The sequence below is a fragment of the Aptenodytes patagonicus genome, chromosome Z, assembly GCF_965638725.1.
Source record: "Aptenodytes patagonicus chromosome Z, bAptPat1.pri.cur, whole genome shotgun sequence".
Lineage (NCBI taxonomy): Eukaryota > Metazoa > Chordata > Aves > Sphenisciformes > Spheniscidae > Aptenodytes > Aptenodytes patagonicus.
Window position 1 is genome coordinate 78192548 of NC_134982.1, and position 17871 is coordinate 78210418.

General features: G+C 38.3%; 1 protein-coding gene across 5 annotated transcripts in view; it reads right to left on the reverse strand.

Moving 5' to 3' along the window:
* The window catches only part of PTBP3 (polypyrimidine tract binding protein 3), a 65041-nt gene that overhangs the window by 26248 nt on the left and 20922 nt on the right, over window positions 1-17871 (reverse strand). For 4 of the 5 annotated variants that reach the window (XM_076362143.1, XM_076362142.1, XM_076362144.1 and 1 more), the window contains exons 2-4: window positions 7205-7280; window positions 2033-2202; window positions 1000-1146 (exon numbers count right to left, since the gene is read on the reverse strand). In XM_076362143.1, the coding sequence (XP_076218258.1) occupies window positions 1000-1146; window positions 2033-2202; window positions 7205-7229 (342 nt within the window). In that variant the 5' untranslated portion in view covers window positions 7230-7280. Of the gene's footprint in view, window positions 1-999; window positions 1147-2032; window positions 2203-7204; window positions 7281-13673; window positions 13705-17871 lie in introns of all 5 variants that reach the window. The other variant, XM_076362141.1, reaches the window with a different exon arrangement.

Sequence of the window (17871 nt, forward strand, 5' to 3'; positions counted from 1 at the left end):
TTCAGCAGCAGACCCACATATTCCCTAAATTTTTCTTCTGCTGCTGATACAGTTTGAGGAGCCATTGCTGTTCACATCCCTTGCCAGAGCCAACTCCATGTGGTCTTTGACTTTCCTAACCACATTCCTGCATGTTCAGATAATGCTTTATATTCCTCCTTGGTCACCTGTCTGTGATTCTACCTTTTCTATGCCTCTTTTTTATGTTGAAGTTCAGTCAGGAGCTCCTTGTTCATCCAAGCAGTCCTCCTGCCACCTTCACTTGATTTCCTGCTCATCACGACGAACCATTCTTGAGCTTGAGCTCCTCCACAGTGATTTTACAGATATTGAGGCGTCCCTGTCTGAAAGAAGTTACTGCTTAGATAACAACAGACAGAAATAATATCTATTAGAATTTGACTATTGGTATAGTGGAAAGTAGTCTGTTTATTTACTAATGTTGTGGTTTAACCCTGGCAGGCAGCTAAGCCCCACACAGCCGCTCGCTCACTCCCCCGCAGTGGGATGGAGGAGAGAATTGGAGGGGTAAAAGTGAGAAAACTCCTGGGTTGAGATAAATAGGTAATAGGTAAAGCAAAAGCTGCGTGTGCAAGCAAGGCAAAACAAGGAATCCATTCACTCCTTCCCATCGGCAGGCAGGTGTTCAGCCATCTCCAGGACAGCAGGGCTCCATCACGCGTAATGGAGAAGACTTGGGAAGACAAATGCCATCATTCCGAACGTCCCACCTTCCTCCTTCTTCCCCCAGCTTTATATGCTGAGCATGACGTCATATGGTATGGAATATCCCTTTGGTCAGTTTGGGTCAGCTGTCCCAGCTGTGTCCCCTCCCAACTTCTTGTGCACTCACACTGGCAGGGCAGTGTGAGAAGCAGAAAAGGCCTTGATGCTATGTAAGTGTCACAAACTACTATGAAGAAAATTAACTCTATCCTAGCCAAAACCAGTACACAACTCGTGCAATTCTATCCTGTTAAATGGAAATACTATACTTACAGCCTGATTAGGTAGATTGTCAGTCTTAAGTTCTCTGTGATTGGAATACTGAATATAAACAGGCTGACTGCGGAGGTGAGGTGTAGCAGGGGTATAGTAGTTCACCATAGTAACAGCAGCTTCTTCAGAAGCCATTTCCAAAAACGCCTGCAACCAATAAATAGCAGTTTTCAGTGTTGTTTTGTTTACAGGAGAGAACAAAGCATCAAAGCACCATTTATTCCCAATTCCACTCTCACTAGAAAGTACAGTACTGATTTGCTCAACATTAAAATGCATTTGTCTGTGCATGTTTACAGGGATATTTGATTTGATTTGTGGGTTTTCTTAAAAGGCTTTACACTGTAAGTACAATAAGTCATTAAAGAAGAGGTGGAATAAGTATGACATATGGGAAGCAATGCTGCTAAAAATACCACACTGCTAATGGATTTATTAGATTCCTGAATCCAAGCACTATTACCTAGGTAGCAGATACACATACTGATTGAAAAAGTAGGAACAGGACACTAAACATTTATCAGTTTGTGCATTGTATTAACCCGGCTCAGTGCTCTAGACAATTTTTGAATGAATGCCCATTGTTTTTAGGATTTCAGTGTTTATTCATGATGTGAACTATCCCATCACATCTAAAAGGATTTAAAAAAACCCAAAACTAAGCAATTTATTTCACATTAAAAAATTAACATGCATGTTAATTATTTAATCAGGCAGGTTATTTCAAGACATATGTTGACATCAGTAGTGACAATGTATCAAATATTATCATCTATATATTCTTACATAAGGTGGATATAATGTTTAGCAATATTATTAACAAGTTACTAGATAATTATTTAATCCAAAAGCATATTAAAAACTTAAATATCAAGACATACTTTCACATTTGAAAATATGAAAATCTTGAGCTATCAATGAAATATTTAGACATTGTTGCAATCATGTCAGCCAAATACAATACCAAAAGGGCCATAACATGAACGACATCTTCAGCCTTGCTCTTATAATTGAAACATTGAAAATTACATACCTGACTTTTTCCTTTTAGCATCAAGAGGTTCGTTACTTTGCCAAAAGGGACACCTAATGAAATGACTTCTGCTTCAGTAACATCACTTGGAATTTGACGAAGATGAAGGACACGTGAAGGGGAGCATGACGATTTGTCTCCTTTAAATTTCTTCTTGTCATTCCCATTATCTAAAATATTTCAGGGAGGGGGATGGACAAGCAAACAAGACAAATTTATTGCACAGTACAGATACCAAAACCTAAAAGCGATAAACTGCTGTCTCAGCACTGACCTTGACTTACCTATAGCTCTTTGAATCCTAAGAACGAACAGTTCATATATAACCAAAGGACAGTTTAAGAAGACCCCTTCAGCTGTTCCAAATCTCCACTGCAAGGGGAGTGTGTGGTGTGTTTGTCTTGCTCTGGTTTGGGTTTAGGTTTGTTTGTTTGTTTCTTTATTTTCTTGTGGGTTTTGTTGGTGGTGGTGTTGTGTTTTTTTAAGTCTTACAGACAGAGAGACCAATAACTTCTTCCCAAATGTCCATGTAACATATTTACAAAACGTTAATTACACAGAAGAGGGGCAAGTAGTAACTGGGAGGTAATAAATTCATTTTTTTTATTACTAACTTACCTTCCTGCATGGTATGTTTCTTAATTAGATTCAGTTGCTACCTCAAATATTTTTTTTTTATTTTATTAAAGAAAGCCTGCTGTTCCACATGATTGGAAGTTTTAAAAAGTCTTTGAAAAGGATAGGCAGCAGTGAGGCATGAAATCCATACAGATTCTGAAGTCTTCCGCTTTGGCAAACTACCTTTTTTTTTTTTTTAACATATGCCTATTTGGATCCTGTAACAGGTAAGTGACCAATGGTTACATTTCAAGGAGATGACTTGGAGTCCTTGAGAGCACTTTTAAGCAGAACACCACATCTGGAACAGGCATATTGTTCTAGAATCTATCACAATGGAGTAGTAACTTAAAGTAGTGAAAATGAAATTCATTAGCCACGCTACAGATCCCAGAAAGAGATTCTCCTAAAGCAAGCTACAGAGGCTTATGGGACTTGGTGAAAAAAATATCCTAAACTGAGAGGAAAGACAGCATATTTGATGGAAATTTTATTGAAGTCTAACTGCATACCACTTAAGTAAAAAAAGAATGCTGTTTCTTCCTTTAACTTATGTGCCACAAACAGCTTCACTCCAGCGAGAAAGATAGCCTTAACACCTCATGTGTTGCATTTAGCCTTCCAAGGAGAATCACAAAAGATTAGGAAAAAATACCTGTATGAGCTTAGTAAGTAATTTCAGATTTTGCTGTAGATTTTGAGTACAGTCTAAGGCTGAGAAGCAGTTCACACAAGTCATTCTGTATAAGGATCTTTACAGAGGGTTTTTTTACTAGTGGAAGTCTGTAAAACTCCAAGTTAGATTATCTAAGCCCCAACCATGGCACACTCATAAGCCAAGTTAACTAATTCCCCCACCTGCAAAACAGAAAAGTCTGTTATTCATTGATTTTTCCATCAAGAAATTTTAAATGGCATCATGTGCTCGGTGTGCGTTCTGAAAAATGTGAACATGTGGCACACTTGTTGGGGATGAAACTTTAAGACAAACAGAAACATATTAAACGCATATCAGTACCAAGCCATGACAGGATATATTACTATTAAAGCCTAACAACCCATCCTATTTTATTAAATCTACTTTTCAGGTTCAAAATGGACAAGATGTCCTTGACTTTATTAAGTCAAGGACTGCTTGACTAAAGAAAGCAGGAAATGAAACCTAACAGGAATTTTGCCTTTAGTTTAAGATGAGAGACTCTTGCAGAAGCAATACCTTCTGGGTTCTGACTCATTATCAGAGGTGATGAGATGGAGCTAAGTGGCAAGCACAGCATTTTCTCTCTACATCTTCACTGAGTGTTACAGTAGTTTTCAGGTCAGGCATTCAGCCAAAAAGGACAGTGCTTACCAGAACAGTTTCAGCCTGTGTACATACACTATGCATCCTCTATTTCACTATCTACCCATTAGCAAGCATATGTTAGCTCTAGTTGATCTGGCTTCTGAACAGTGACCAACACCTGACCAAAAAATGCTATTAGAGTGCTTCTTTTCCTGTTGTAATTATATTAAGTTTTGTGGAACTTCAGCTAAACCTGGTGTTCCCCAGGGCTCAGTACTGGGGCTGGTCTTGTTCAATATCTTTATTGATGATCTGGATGAGGGCATTGAGTGCACCCTCAGTAAGTTTGCAGATGACACCAAGCTGGGCAGGAGTGTTGATCTGCTCGAGGGTAGGAAGGCTCTGCAGAGGGACCTGGACAGGCTGGATGGATGGGCCCAGGCCAATTGTCTGAGGTTCAACAAGGACAAGTGCCGGGTCCTGCACTTCGGCCACAACAACCCCATGCAGTGCTACAGGCTTGGGGAAGAGTGGCTGGAAAGCTGCCCAGCAGAGAAGGACCTGGGGGTGTTGGTCGACAGCCGGCTGAACATGAGCCGGCAGTGTGCCCAGGCGGCCAAGAAGGCCAATGGCATCCTGGCCTGTATCAGAAATAGTGTGGCCAGCAGGAGTAGGGAAGTGATCGTGCCCCTGGACTCGGCACTGGTGAGGCCACACCTCGAATACTGTGTTCAGTTTTGGGCCCCTCACTACAAGAAGGACGTCGAGGTGCTGGAGCGTGTCCAGAGAAGGGCAACGAGGCTGGTGAGGGGTCTGGAGAACAAGTCTTATGAGGAGCGGCTGAGGGAACTGGGACTGTTTAGCCTGGAGAAAAGGAGGCTGAGGGGAGACCTCATCGCTCTCTACAACTCCCTGAAAGGAGGTTGTAGCGAGGTGGGTGTTGGTCTTTTCTCTGAAGTAACAAGCGATAGGACGAGAGGAAATGGCCTCAAGTTGCGGCAGGGGAGGTTTAGATTGGATGTAAGGAAAAATTTCTTTCCTGAAAGAGTGGTGAAACATTGGAACAGGCTGCCCAGGGAAATGGTGGAGTCCCCATCCCTGGAGGTATTTAAAAGACGTGTAGATGAGGCGCTTAGGGACATGGTTTAGTGGGCATGGTGGTGTTGGGTTGACGGTTGGACTCGATGATCTTAGAGGTCTTTTCCAACCTCAATGATTCTATGATTCTATGATTCTAAAGTCTCTAAATCAGCAATAAAAGCTAGCACGCATTCCATCCCAAGTATAACAACCTCAGCATTTTTTAAACCATGCTTCTTTCTCCAGCTATTGTTTAATACTAATTTTGATGCAGAGTGATAATCGTGTTTTTTCTGGCATCTGAATTTCAGAATTGATTCAACACTCTTTAAAGCATGCCCAAGGCAATCACCTCTTCTGAATTTTACACTCAATTGGGTGAAAGCAAAAAATGCTTTCAGACAGGCAAAGATAAGAGAAGTCTTATGAACAAAGTGAAATTTGGGGCCTCGTGCTACAAAAGAAAGTTCATGACAATCATGATTCATGACTGGTACAAATACATTTCCCAAGGGAGTAGCCTCAGATCAAGAAACCCAAAACATATTTTAGATATGTGACCCACCAGACAAAAGAAATGCTGCAGGTGAAGCAGTTGTATTAGGTGAAGAGATGCATCTCAATAGAGATTACATAAACCCAAAATGAAGTATAGAGTTATCAATGAGAACTAGATTTTTTTGGATTTATTAGGAGACAAACAGGTCTATCTTATTTTAAAATTTACTACCATTTAGACTCCCTGGACACCACTATGAAGGATCAGTGGTTGCACTGGTAATTAATAAAAGCCATCTGAACTCAATACAAATTTATATTCCTTGCCAGATGGTTTCTTCTCACAAAAATACCATCTACACAAGCCTGAAATATATTTCAGCTATTAAATTACTGAGTTATAAGCTGATGCTGTTTCAAGCCAAGCAGAAGTAACTGGACATCACACTGAATTGATTAGCAGAAGTATGAACAATCTGACATGTGCCAGTCAAAGAAATCAAAAAGAAAAATCTTCAAGTTAACTCCTCATACTCTTCCTTCCTCTTATTCCCTATGGGAAATATAGCAAGTAAGTCTTAGATGCTTATCAAGAGGTCACCTGCTCTGTCCCTTGCCCCATTATAAAATCAACTATTTGAAAAACACTGCTGACAGGCAATTGTCTATATCATGAGTTAGTTAATTAACTTAAAGTTAACTTATGCAGCCCTGGGCCATTAATACTTCAAGCCTGCCTAAGCTGCAAGTACCTCTAAAGGAAGCAGTCCCAGCTTTCTCTCACTTTCAACTTTTTGTCTGATCTAAAACTACAAGTAACTAAGTACACTTACTGCATCTTTCTCAACACATGAAGTGGGGCAGAGCACAAATTTCTTTGGTTGGTAGTACTAGTTTAACATGTTTGAAGAAACATGTGGCTGTGGTTTCACACTGAGCCATCACATTGCTTAAATAGACCCAGTTTGCTTACCCTGCAACTATGCATCCAATTTCCCACCATCTCCCAAAAAACATTTTGCTGAAGAACAATCCATGCAGATATGTAGTGAATCAGATCAAGAAAACATCTGATCAAGGGAAAAAAAAAATTTCGTACTTCTTCCCTTGCAAAACCACTCATCTCAACCCATGGAGAGATTGTCTGGGGACAAGAACTGGCAGGAAAACGTCTGAAAAGAAATCACAGGACAGTCTGTGCTGCTGCTCAGGAAGTTCTGGAAGTAGGGTAGAAAGCAGGAGTAAGAACACCCAAGGGAATCAGCTTAACTCTTTATCACAAATCCACATAATGCACCCCATGTTCCACCAAACTGAGATTCATATACGATATCCATCTTCTGTGTCTGTAATCCTGACAGCCTTGAAACACTTCAAAACAAATTCCTTTCAAATACGCAACTACAGGAAAATTGAGTAGGCACTTGAGAATCTGTACAGAAGGCTACTTGCTTGATCATGATTTTGGAAAATAAATATTTTTTTTCCCATTTCAACTGATCAGTTTTGGAGCTCCTCAACACTGTCATTTAATTGGATAGACTCCAGTGGCTCTACTGTTGGAGTCAGATTACGGTTCAGGCTTGGTAAGGTTGCTCATGGTGATATTAAAGAATACAAAAAAACACATTTACAGAGAAAACACACACTGTTGAAGAAGAACTGTGATAAAAATCTTTTTTTATGTTTACCTGTAGCTGGAGTAGAATTGTTCATGGTAAAAGGCCTGTTACTGACACCGGAAGAAAGAAGCTCGTAAGGTCCACGCTAAAAAATAAAAGACAAGATTACTAGTAAAAGCTGTTACAGAGAAAGAGCTTGATATAAAAGCGCACAACTCCTATAACTTATTCTTCCCAAGAACACCCCCTTTCTATACACGTTATCCACTACTGCTGTGAACTTATTTTTCAGGAAAAAAAAAAAGCCAACCACACAACTTTTCCTGCTGTCTCAATATGTTAGCAAGTTCAGCTGTTTTACACTTCTTACTTCTCTTATTATTTATCCTACTACAGTTTACATTTTAAAAGATCCAGAATAACAAATGCTTATGAAAAGAAATGAGCTGGCAGCAGCCTCTGGGTCTACCATACAACATTGCTTCCAGATATGAGTAAACCCATAGCCACACAGGTATGGTCAGCATTTGTGACTGGACACAGTGGACCTTGAGCAAAACTAACTCAAGACATATTTAAATATACCTATGGCACTTTTTCTAAACCTAAGCCTTGTCCTAAGAATTTGATAGTGGATCATACCTATTTAGAAAAAATACTGAAAGTCAAAGTGTATGCTTTAGGAATACTGCCAATTTGAGGCTCTAACTACTAACAGAGAAGAGTTTGAGCACTACAGGTTCTTCATTCAAAAATCAGCGCCTAGCTGCCAGTTAAGTCTGTTTACTTTTTAAGACTGCTCTAGTATGCCAGCCAAGCATCAGCTTCAAAATGCCAACAAGAAACAAGGTACCACAACACCTCTGAAAGGCAGTTAAGGTTCCTGAAACTTTCACCACACTTTTCCATAAAAGCGTTTTCATAAAAAAGTTGAGACTAAGGGAGTGGTTCTACAAGATGGAACAAGCTGATCCAAACAGCTCCTCACCACTGTGGTGGAAGGAGAGGTTCCCATTCCCACCTGCTCATGGTCATGAGCTCTTTATCTTGCACCAGCTCTGGTGCCCAAGAGATTTTCCATGAGATGACTCAATCCTCCAACCTGCCAGCACTCTATGCTAAATTAGGTTAGTTAGTTTATCAGCTGAAAGAGAGGTTGAAAAGTGCCAGGATCCAGTGTGAAGAAAGGGGTAGGGATATTTGAAGAGGAGAGGGGACTAAGAAAGCATCCTTTTGGCAGCAGCAAGCCATCATGCTGGCTTGTATTGGCTGTGGAAGTACTGCTCATAGAGGACTGCTTTATAAGCTGTCCATGCTCAAAGGAGCAGTTTCGTTCTTTTCATCGTTGCAATTAACCATGTGTTCCTGCTGCTTCCCTGGCATCGGGAAGGTCATTCACAACAGAGGGCTGTGACCAGGTTAGGATGCTGAAAAACCTTTTCAGCCAAATTTAGCTGCTCATGAAGGAGCACAGGTGTTAGTGTGGGATGGAAGAAAACATGACTGTGTTCATTCCTCTCTGGCAGCAGTACAGACTTGCTAACCATGAAACTGCGTCTTAACAGTATATTTAAATGCAACATCTAATTGTGGCAAACACTCTGCGAAATCATTTTTACATTAAAAGAAATTAAAAAAATATTTTAAAGAAATTCCAATTCTAATTGTTTTCAGTTGCCACCAATTAAATCCATTTGCAATAAAATATAGGCTAATGTAAAGAGCAGCCTATTCAGCTGAACAATAAAATACACCATACATCATATAGCCCAAGTTATGCTTCTTTGGATGGTCACATTTTAAATTAATCTCGTTAAAGTTTGGCAATGAAATGGTTACTAGATGTCTGATACATATCACATTCTATTTGGATGGATACTGGAATGTAATTAACATCCAAAATCAGTATTAATTTTTAGTTATTAGAAGTACCTTGAGTATGCCAGCATCCAGGTATTGAATGCCTAAAGAGCATATTTTGATTGTAAAATGCATAACCTGCTAATTAAACAAAAGCAGCAATATGTGCAGCTAGTAAGTGGTAGGAAGTATTAAGGATAGCCTTCTATTAAGCCAACCCTTCCTTTTATTTACAGGAGTGCAGAAAAAACCACTACCACAGTAACTCCAGTTGTGGGGGCTTTTAGCTTGTTTTTTTAACTCAGCATTTATTCAACAGAAGAAATCTCTGCATTTTTCAAGAATGCTGTGAAAAAACTTGGTGTTTTAGCATGTCTGACTCTGGCAGCAGGTGCCTTTTTTGAGCAACTTGTAGCTATTTTGTGGTTTCATAATAAACCCTGGCTCAAATACATCTATTATTATTTTGACAGATAAGTTAATTTCAAGGACTTAACATGTATTCTCACAATTTCATATTTAATTTTATATGCACTGATATTAAAAAAAAAAAACCACCCACACACACAACAGACTTTTTCAGAAAAAAAAAAAAAATTCCAACCATTTAAAAAAGTTGTCTTAGCTGATTCAACTCAGGATTCAAATAAGCATCTTAGCACAGAAACCAGAATCTACTGTTGTGACAAGCTATATACTTACAGTCTTTGCAGATGTTAGGAAAATGTGTAATGGCAAGGTTTTTGCAAATTAGTATAAGTTGTCTAAGTATTAGTCTACAAATGAGAAAAATTTGTAAACTATGAACTGTTAGACATACATATTTCATTGAATTTATAATTTACAACAAAAATTATTTGTTTACAACTTAAATGCTACTGCCTGCATCAATAACTTACAGCATTAGATACTTTGTAGGTTTGGCACGTGAAAATGCAACTGATAAATTTGATACTGATTTCTGGGCAAAATTCTTAGAGGATACCACAGAAAATATTAACTAACTGTGAGGATTTACAACAGAACACCATGATGAGCAGAGAGATCCTAAAAACAAATTGCAAAGACCAGAACTTACTATCATAGATAACACAGAAAGTCTATAAATGAACCATAGTCTGAAAGATAATTCAACTTTCTCAGAACAAGTTCTAGCATATTCCAAAAGAAAATATATGTAACCTTCTCAAGAAGTATTCATCCTTTCTAGGCCACCCCACCAGTACAGTTTAATCCAGCAATAATATTGCTTGTGGGATTGTGCTGTAAACCAATGAAGCAATGCCAGGTTAAAAAGACACACACACACAGAGAAACACAATTCAGATGGCTGCAGCGATCTGTATTACAACTCTTCGTAGAACTGCCCTGTATCCATACAACTGAAGCTATAGCTCACTGCAGCACAAAATGAACCGCTCCAGGATGGGGGACTGAACCAGCTTCAACAGGGGAAAAATGATACCACAAAATTACAGCTTTAATCATGACACGTGCCTGTACCTACACTGATACATCATTCATTCACCACCTCCTAAGACAGCTCCCTAGATTTTGCCTTTCCGCTGACAACCATTAACCTGGTAACACAGCAGCCAAAACACAGTGAAAGCTCTTTTAAACCCCAAGCTCATCACACCTAGTCAACTGTTTTACTTGGTCTGATAAAAGACTTGCAAGGCTTTGAGCCTCTTACAATACAGGGAACCATCATCATTACAAATGTGTAACTGCCTTCATATCTTCAATTTGATACAAGGAGGATTTTTAAATGAACGTACTTTTAGCTGTGTTTATGCTAAAAAAACCCAACAATAAAACATTAAATCAAGACATCATAGAATAATTGGCCTGCCACAGTCATGCTAAGTCTAGAGCCCTTATTACAAAACTTAGTTTCTTACAACCACGATTTTGATTATACTTTTTGTTATTATTTGAATGCTCCACTGAAACACTATTCCAATTTATAACTTTTGATACCAATACTAAGTTATGTACCTACTCATACCATTACAGCATATTTATTTATTACAACATGCCCCCTGGAAGGATGTGGTATAAGGTAACTGCTAGGAACTGCACTGTTTTTGCAGGTGGATGACCAAGTTATTTCTGAAGTACAAGAACACTATAAGGATGCTTTTCAGCATCTCATCATTTATCCAGCAGTATAACTGATAAGCCTTCTCAGTCATTGACTGAAAGCAAAAACAAACCCAATGCAAAAATGTTCTAGAGAAATGCAAAGATAAATTGACACCATGACAGTTGTCCTGCAAGTTGAAGTACAATGTGCATATGTTGGGGATATTCTGGATTAGTAATGAAGATGACATTTACTTTATCAGTGTCTTCCCACCCCTATTCATAAAGCATCCACAAAGAAATGACAGAATTCAAGTTCGTGAAGCCCGTTTGTTCAACCTCCTTCTTTCCCAGTTAGAGCTGAAAGAGATGTTTTTGAAGTACTTTGTAACACGAAGCATTTGATGTGGCAACAAAGATCTACAGCAGACTGCTCTGGTAAAAGGGTTGGCAAGGCTTTGAGTGCTGAAAAGGTCCACACAACAAGTTAGTGTGGCCTAGGTAGTGTGTTACAAAATTCTTACTGAATCCTTCTACAAAGGCTGGAGAGTCCTACCATGACCCCAGTCTCTCCCTGTATACAAGTTTCCAGTTGGCTATTTCCTCGTTATTCACTGCTTAAGTCCAGCTCAGAAACAGTCAGAGCAGCCAAATCCTGCCTACGAAGCTACCTTGACATCCTTCCTTGCCTGCAGTTTACACACCTTGACAAGCACTTCTTTCAGCAGGGATGTCAGCTTACGCTGCCCTTATGCCATTACTACGGCTTCAGTTTTCACAGCACAACAGTGCGAGATGAGACAGTTCCTTAACCTAAGTGAGCTGCTTGCCCGAGTTCACTGTGAGGCCTCACAGGCAAAGGTGAAGAGGCAGGCAGGACAAGTAAGCACGGCTGCCTAACCTTTCACTGCGAAGAACTTCTTCCAGCACAAAGCTACACTCGCAGAAAGCGGCACCGTACCTCTGTTCGAGTGTCAGAAGGACTGTACCAACTACATGTGAACATTCCTTCTTCCAGACCTGTGGGAAATGTAGGTAAGTGGAATTGTTCAACACAGGGACGGCTACCAGCCCAGGGCTGGAACACCATCCTCTACTCCCTTACTCATCCCATCATTCCAAACACATAAATGATGTCCTAACATGTTAAGACTGCTTTTTCTTAAACCATAAAACTTTCCACCTCTCCTATTTCATTACAACATTTTTGCATTTGTTTGGGATTATTAAGTGGAGATAGGCAAGGTAAGAGCAGTAGTGCACCTTACAGCTAGTTCAAGTTTACTCTTTCCTGTTGAGTAGGAATTAGAAACCAGTTGCTTGGAAAGCATAATTTGATTTTGGACATTTCTTTAAAAATCGGTCAAATTTATAGTGCCGAGTAACCAGTCCAGTAGGGGGCCTCTACAAAGTGCAGCACTTAATGACAGGTTAATGAAACAAATTATTCTTCTGTATCTACCATGGGCAATTTCCCCGACTAAATAAGGCATATTACACAACTTCAGACTGCAGCAACAGACGCCTTTCCTGAAATCACTTAAGCTGTTCTACGATTTTTAAATTTCTGATAGTAATATATGTTAATGATTCTGCAATTCAAGTATTAAAAAAGCTGCACTCATAGCAAAGAGGTATAGCAAACACCTGAAGGTCAACAACTGCAGGTTTCTAAAGTCTTTGAGTCACATATAGTTGGAAACAGGAGGGTAAGTCTGGTACTCTAAAATACTTCTTTAGAACATGCCCATTTGTCAAAACTATGGCAGGTATTTATTCAACATTACTTCTGGAATCAATGAATCCTATAAACAATCTTCTGATTTTCAAAAAGGCTGTATGTAAACAAAACCACTTTTTTCCCCCCGAACTTTCAACTGCAGTATTTTCCTCCTCTCTTCCTTGCTAGTCACAAATTCTTCAGTACAGTTCAATTAATTACAAATGAAACATATTTAATCTGAAATATGTATTGTTTGTTTTCGTAGAATACAGCTAGTCACCTTTCTAGACTATTATGTCTAAGTCAACAATCAGGAAGAATATGATCATAGCTTTTTACTATGAGATAGCTAGAACAACAAAAAAGGAGGCCCAATTTTAAGGGAAAATAATTCTTTCAAAAAGCACCTTTCTCCTTGCATATAAATTAAAGTTTTGTACATTTTTCTACAAGAGTCTACATGGCAACAAATGAATTTCTGTTCCAAAAAGGGCACACTTTGAAACATGACAATTTCAAGCTATACCAGTGAAAGTTTGTTGTTAAATGTAAATGAACTGTTCTAATGCATACCTTATTAATTTTTATAGAATCCAATTGGAAAAAAAAGCTAGGAGTCATGAGAAGAGTGAAAATTTTCATTATCTTCTACTTCTGCAGTAAGCTCTCTAAACACCTGTTATATTCCTTTATTCTTTCTTCCACAAAGCATGTTTGCAACAGAGATGCAACTCCTACTTCCAAAATGAGGATTTAATGTGAAGTACAATGCCATTGATGCCAAAATAAAATGTTTTCAAAGAAAGTGGAGGTAAACTAGGGGAAATTTCAAAGTCAAATATTGGTATTAAAAATAAATAAACTGACCTTACAAAGAAAAAGCTGCCATTTCAGTATGCTGAAACAGAAGGAAATTATAGGTAATGATCACAAACAAGGAAGCCTCCTTTCCTCCACTGCAAAGACCCCTCCCAAACACATTGGCTCAACAGGCTGGTCGTCAGTCATCCTAGAAGCACGTTTTTTTAGCACAGAGAGCTGCTCTTCTGCAGGCTTGAATGCTTAGTAGCTCTGTTAGCAGTACAGCCTACTCTACTGCCTCTGTTATCCAATAGTGAAGCTCCCTGCTACACTGGTAACAAGATACTGCACACTTTCAAAGAGTCATGCAACAGTAATCAAAAAGTGAAAAGGAAAAGAATGAATCAAGTTTTAGGCTTGTTGATTTCATTAATGAAAAGATACAGGTTCTTTTTAGAACACCAAATAATTAGTAAAGCTGCAGCAGTATATACTGTCACACAAACTAAATCATTCCGAATCATGATAGAACAATTTCTTAAATATGAAGTTTCTATGACACAAAAATAACTTGAATAAACAGTTCCTAATAGCAGATGCCATACTGAAGTTGGAAATACAATAGACTCCAAAATAGCCCAAAATATACTACATGAAGTATTTAGCAAGAATTTCAAATCCAGCAGTTTCAAGAACTGCATACAAAAAAGTTTTAGAAAGTCTCTAGTCATCCCATCTTAACTTTTGCAATGTAGATAATGGAACAGTAGAATCATGGAATCATTTCACCATTTTTCTATAAAACAGCTGAAAAAAAAAGGTTAATAATAAAACTGACTGCACACACACATTTGTCCTGTTGTCTTCTTTTAAACAGCTATTTCTGTTTTTAGCACTATAGACTGTTTTTTAAGATTGATGAAGTGGTTTAAAATGAAGAAATCCAAACCAAAAAAATGTATTTTTTTAAAACCATGTAAATGCTAACTGCATTGATTTCAAATCGCATTCAGGAGCTATGAGGATTGCAAAGAGTTTATCTCTAGTTTATACATGTTTGCTTTTTCAGGTCAGCAGCAGGAGTATGAAAAAGGCAATAAGCTTTACCAAGCTACGGCGTTTATCCTCCACTGGGGAGATGGCAGAGGACAGAGGGGAAGGAGGCAGTGAAAAGCTCATGAGACCAGAGTTGAGCTGTGCCTTTCCCCCTGCCTCTCACCGTGCCAGCTAGCAGAGACGCATAATATGCTCACTGCATGGTATACACCTAGACCATTTACCTTCAACGGTTGCCTGCTTTTACTGTTATCTAGGTGTTATCTATCTTTTGTTGGAAAAGAATTTTAAATGAATCATCCAGTTCTGCTGTATGTCCAAGGTCACATCTTATTAATACAAGAATCACCAGTTGTATCTCACATGCTTTAAATAACACTCCCATCCATTCACAAAGTCAGAGAAAACACAAGCTGTAGTGACAAACTGCTAACTTAAAATCCTGTGAAACTAGGGAGACATCTTAAAAGTGCAAGGAAGCTAAGAAGAATCCAACTGTTCTTACGCATTTTCAGCTCATCCATAATGGCAAGCATCCCCAACAGCAACTTCTGCATCTATAGCTACCTGGCAAAGCAGGTCACGATCTCCCCATTTTAAATATTTGCCTTGCCACAGTTTAACAGATGCTCTAAAAATACAAAACACACCCACGATATAAAAGTTGTGAAGTACAATTCTAGTGCAAAACCAACTCCCTGTCTTTGGGATGCAACACATGTGAGGCACAACACTTCATCAGACTTAGACTAAAAATCAATTAAGAAGCATCAAACTCAAAACAACAAGTACGCTAATTTTATACATAGGGAGTGGGGAAAATAATGTAGCTTTCACAATTAAAGCCCTGAAGTCATATTTTAAGCACTTTCAACATTGTGTATGTAGTCAGTTTCATTATTGCCACTTACGTTTACCCCTCACTATAGTAGCAGAAACCAGAAACCCAAGTACTTGTTATTTAAAGAATTCAGGTTATATTTAACTGAACATTTTTTCTATTATAAATGGTACTCACCAACTACAATAACAGAAAAAGTGAAAATGTAAATTCTGAAAGGACCTCAGCACCATGCCCTAAACATGACCTGAGCATTCCTTCTCCACTTTCCACACATTCTGAGAATTTTATTCTTCTCTTCTCCCTAAAATAAAAAGGCAACTAAATATACACCAGGTATAAATACCATGAGTTTTCATTAAGCAACAAGGTCAGGAGGAAGGCAAGAGTCATTTTGTCTGCTTGACTCATCACAAGCCTTTGTCTAGGAATATGCAAGGGCCCAGTAACAAAATGCACTTCTTAAATTGAGAGCTTAATTCATTATTTGAATTAAAGAGGATTTTTTTTTATATATAGCATAACTATAATAGTGTGTGTTTTTTCTCTTTTCTAGAGACAGAGTATGTCCTCACCAATATTAAGGCATACAATTTGGCTACTTGTTAAAATATTAAAAGAAAGTGAATGGCTGCTTTCAGTTTTTAGGATGGAGAGTAGGAGAAGGCTTACTAGTACTATTACTCATTTAATTGCAGAATCCAGTCTTTAAAAGATGTTGTAAATACTACTTAAACGTACCAAGAAATCTATATCTAACAATGTTACTATCCCATATACCTAAGACTCATAAACATGATCTGATGAATGTAATAGAGACAGATAATTGAACAGAAACCTAACAATTAATTCAGACTATAATTCAGAAATAACAGGAATTTATTCATACTAACACCAGAGTTGAATTTTCTGATGCAAAGTCTTCAACAGAAATACCAGCTTGGGCTCTTCTTCCCACACACTTCCATCCTACTTTCCCACTGTGAACCAAATGGGTAAACCGCTTTGATGAAAAAATAATCCACGATCTTTGCTGCAGCAGAATCACTGAGCTGTGTCTGCATTCCCAATGGCATGGTTTCACAGTACATCCCAGCTGAATTAATGGTTTATTGCCACAAAGGTGAATAAGTGGCTCAGTACATCATTTCCTACCCCTCTGTTCCACTCCATCTTGCTAAAAGGGAAGCAAATTTAATTTGCCGACCAAACAAAAGACAAACTCCCCTACAAAAAAACCACTTTTTTTAAAAACAAAACAAAACAAAAACAAACAGCCTAGTCTCCTCAGATGAGCTGGATCTGGAGGTTAGAGTAACAGAGAAGAGACTTAAACAAGACTTCACTTTTTCAGCATCATTAAAAGTGCTAAATGTCCTTTATGAAAACATCCTCATTACTGACACGCTGTGAAGGCCAGAGTAAGCAGCAATGAAAAGGGGAGGAAGTTTTGTCTGTATTGCTTAGATTTAATAACAGAGGTCACAATATACATAATACATTCCATAGTGGAGACAGCAAGTAGAGTTATTTCTTAAAAATTAGTAACTACTGTCTATTTTTCTCCAAGCAAGAGATATTTACAGTCAATCTGTAATTGATTTCTTCCAAAAAGAGTTTTAAAACTGTAATACTTGCATCATTTACTTGCCTACTTATAACCATTCTTTAAAAAGACAGACTCTGCATTTTTATTCACAGGAAAACTAGCACCATCCAATTATAAAATTTAGGTGGAGACAAGACAGTGTAGTTTTATGGGGATGTAACCAGAAAAGTTAATACCTGGCTTCAGCCTCTCATAGTCTCCCTTATCTCAATACCATAAAAACTTCTGTGTCCTTTTTCTACTACAACTTTTACAGGAGGATAATCGGAGGAAAATACTGTCACAGATACAAACTCCGTAGTGAGCATCATGAATACCAGGTCATGTTTGGGAGATTTTAATAACTCACACACAAAATCTAATTATTGCAGCTTTACTTTCTTATCGAGCCTGTCTCTTTAAGCGGTGTATCTACAATGCATTCTGAATTCATAAGACTTTGCTTGCATACACAGGTTTCCTTGCCAGCTTAGTCTTTCACATTACCACTCTCCAAAATTTCCAAATTTAGCAGAACTTATTTGTGCCAGGCTCAACTTCCAACATGCCCTATACTCTTTCCATGCTTCATCTACTTTTATGCATTCATATGTCACTTTAGGCAAAGCTAGTGAGTAATCCCAGAACTGGACTGCCTCTATCAAAAGAAGCGATCAAACAAACAAGATCAAATTGTTCTTGAAAAAAGATCTTGTAATGCTAACTCAATTTGGTTCATGTATATTCAACAGTTTTGAAAGTTGCTCTGTTTAACTAAG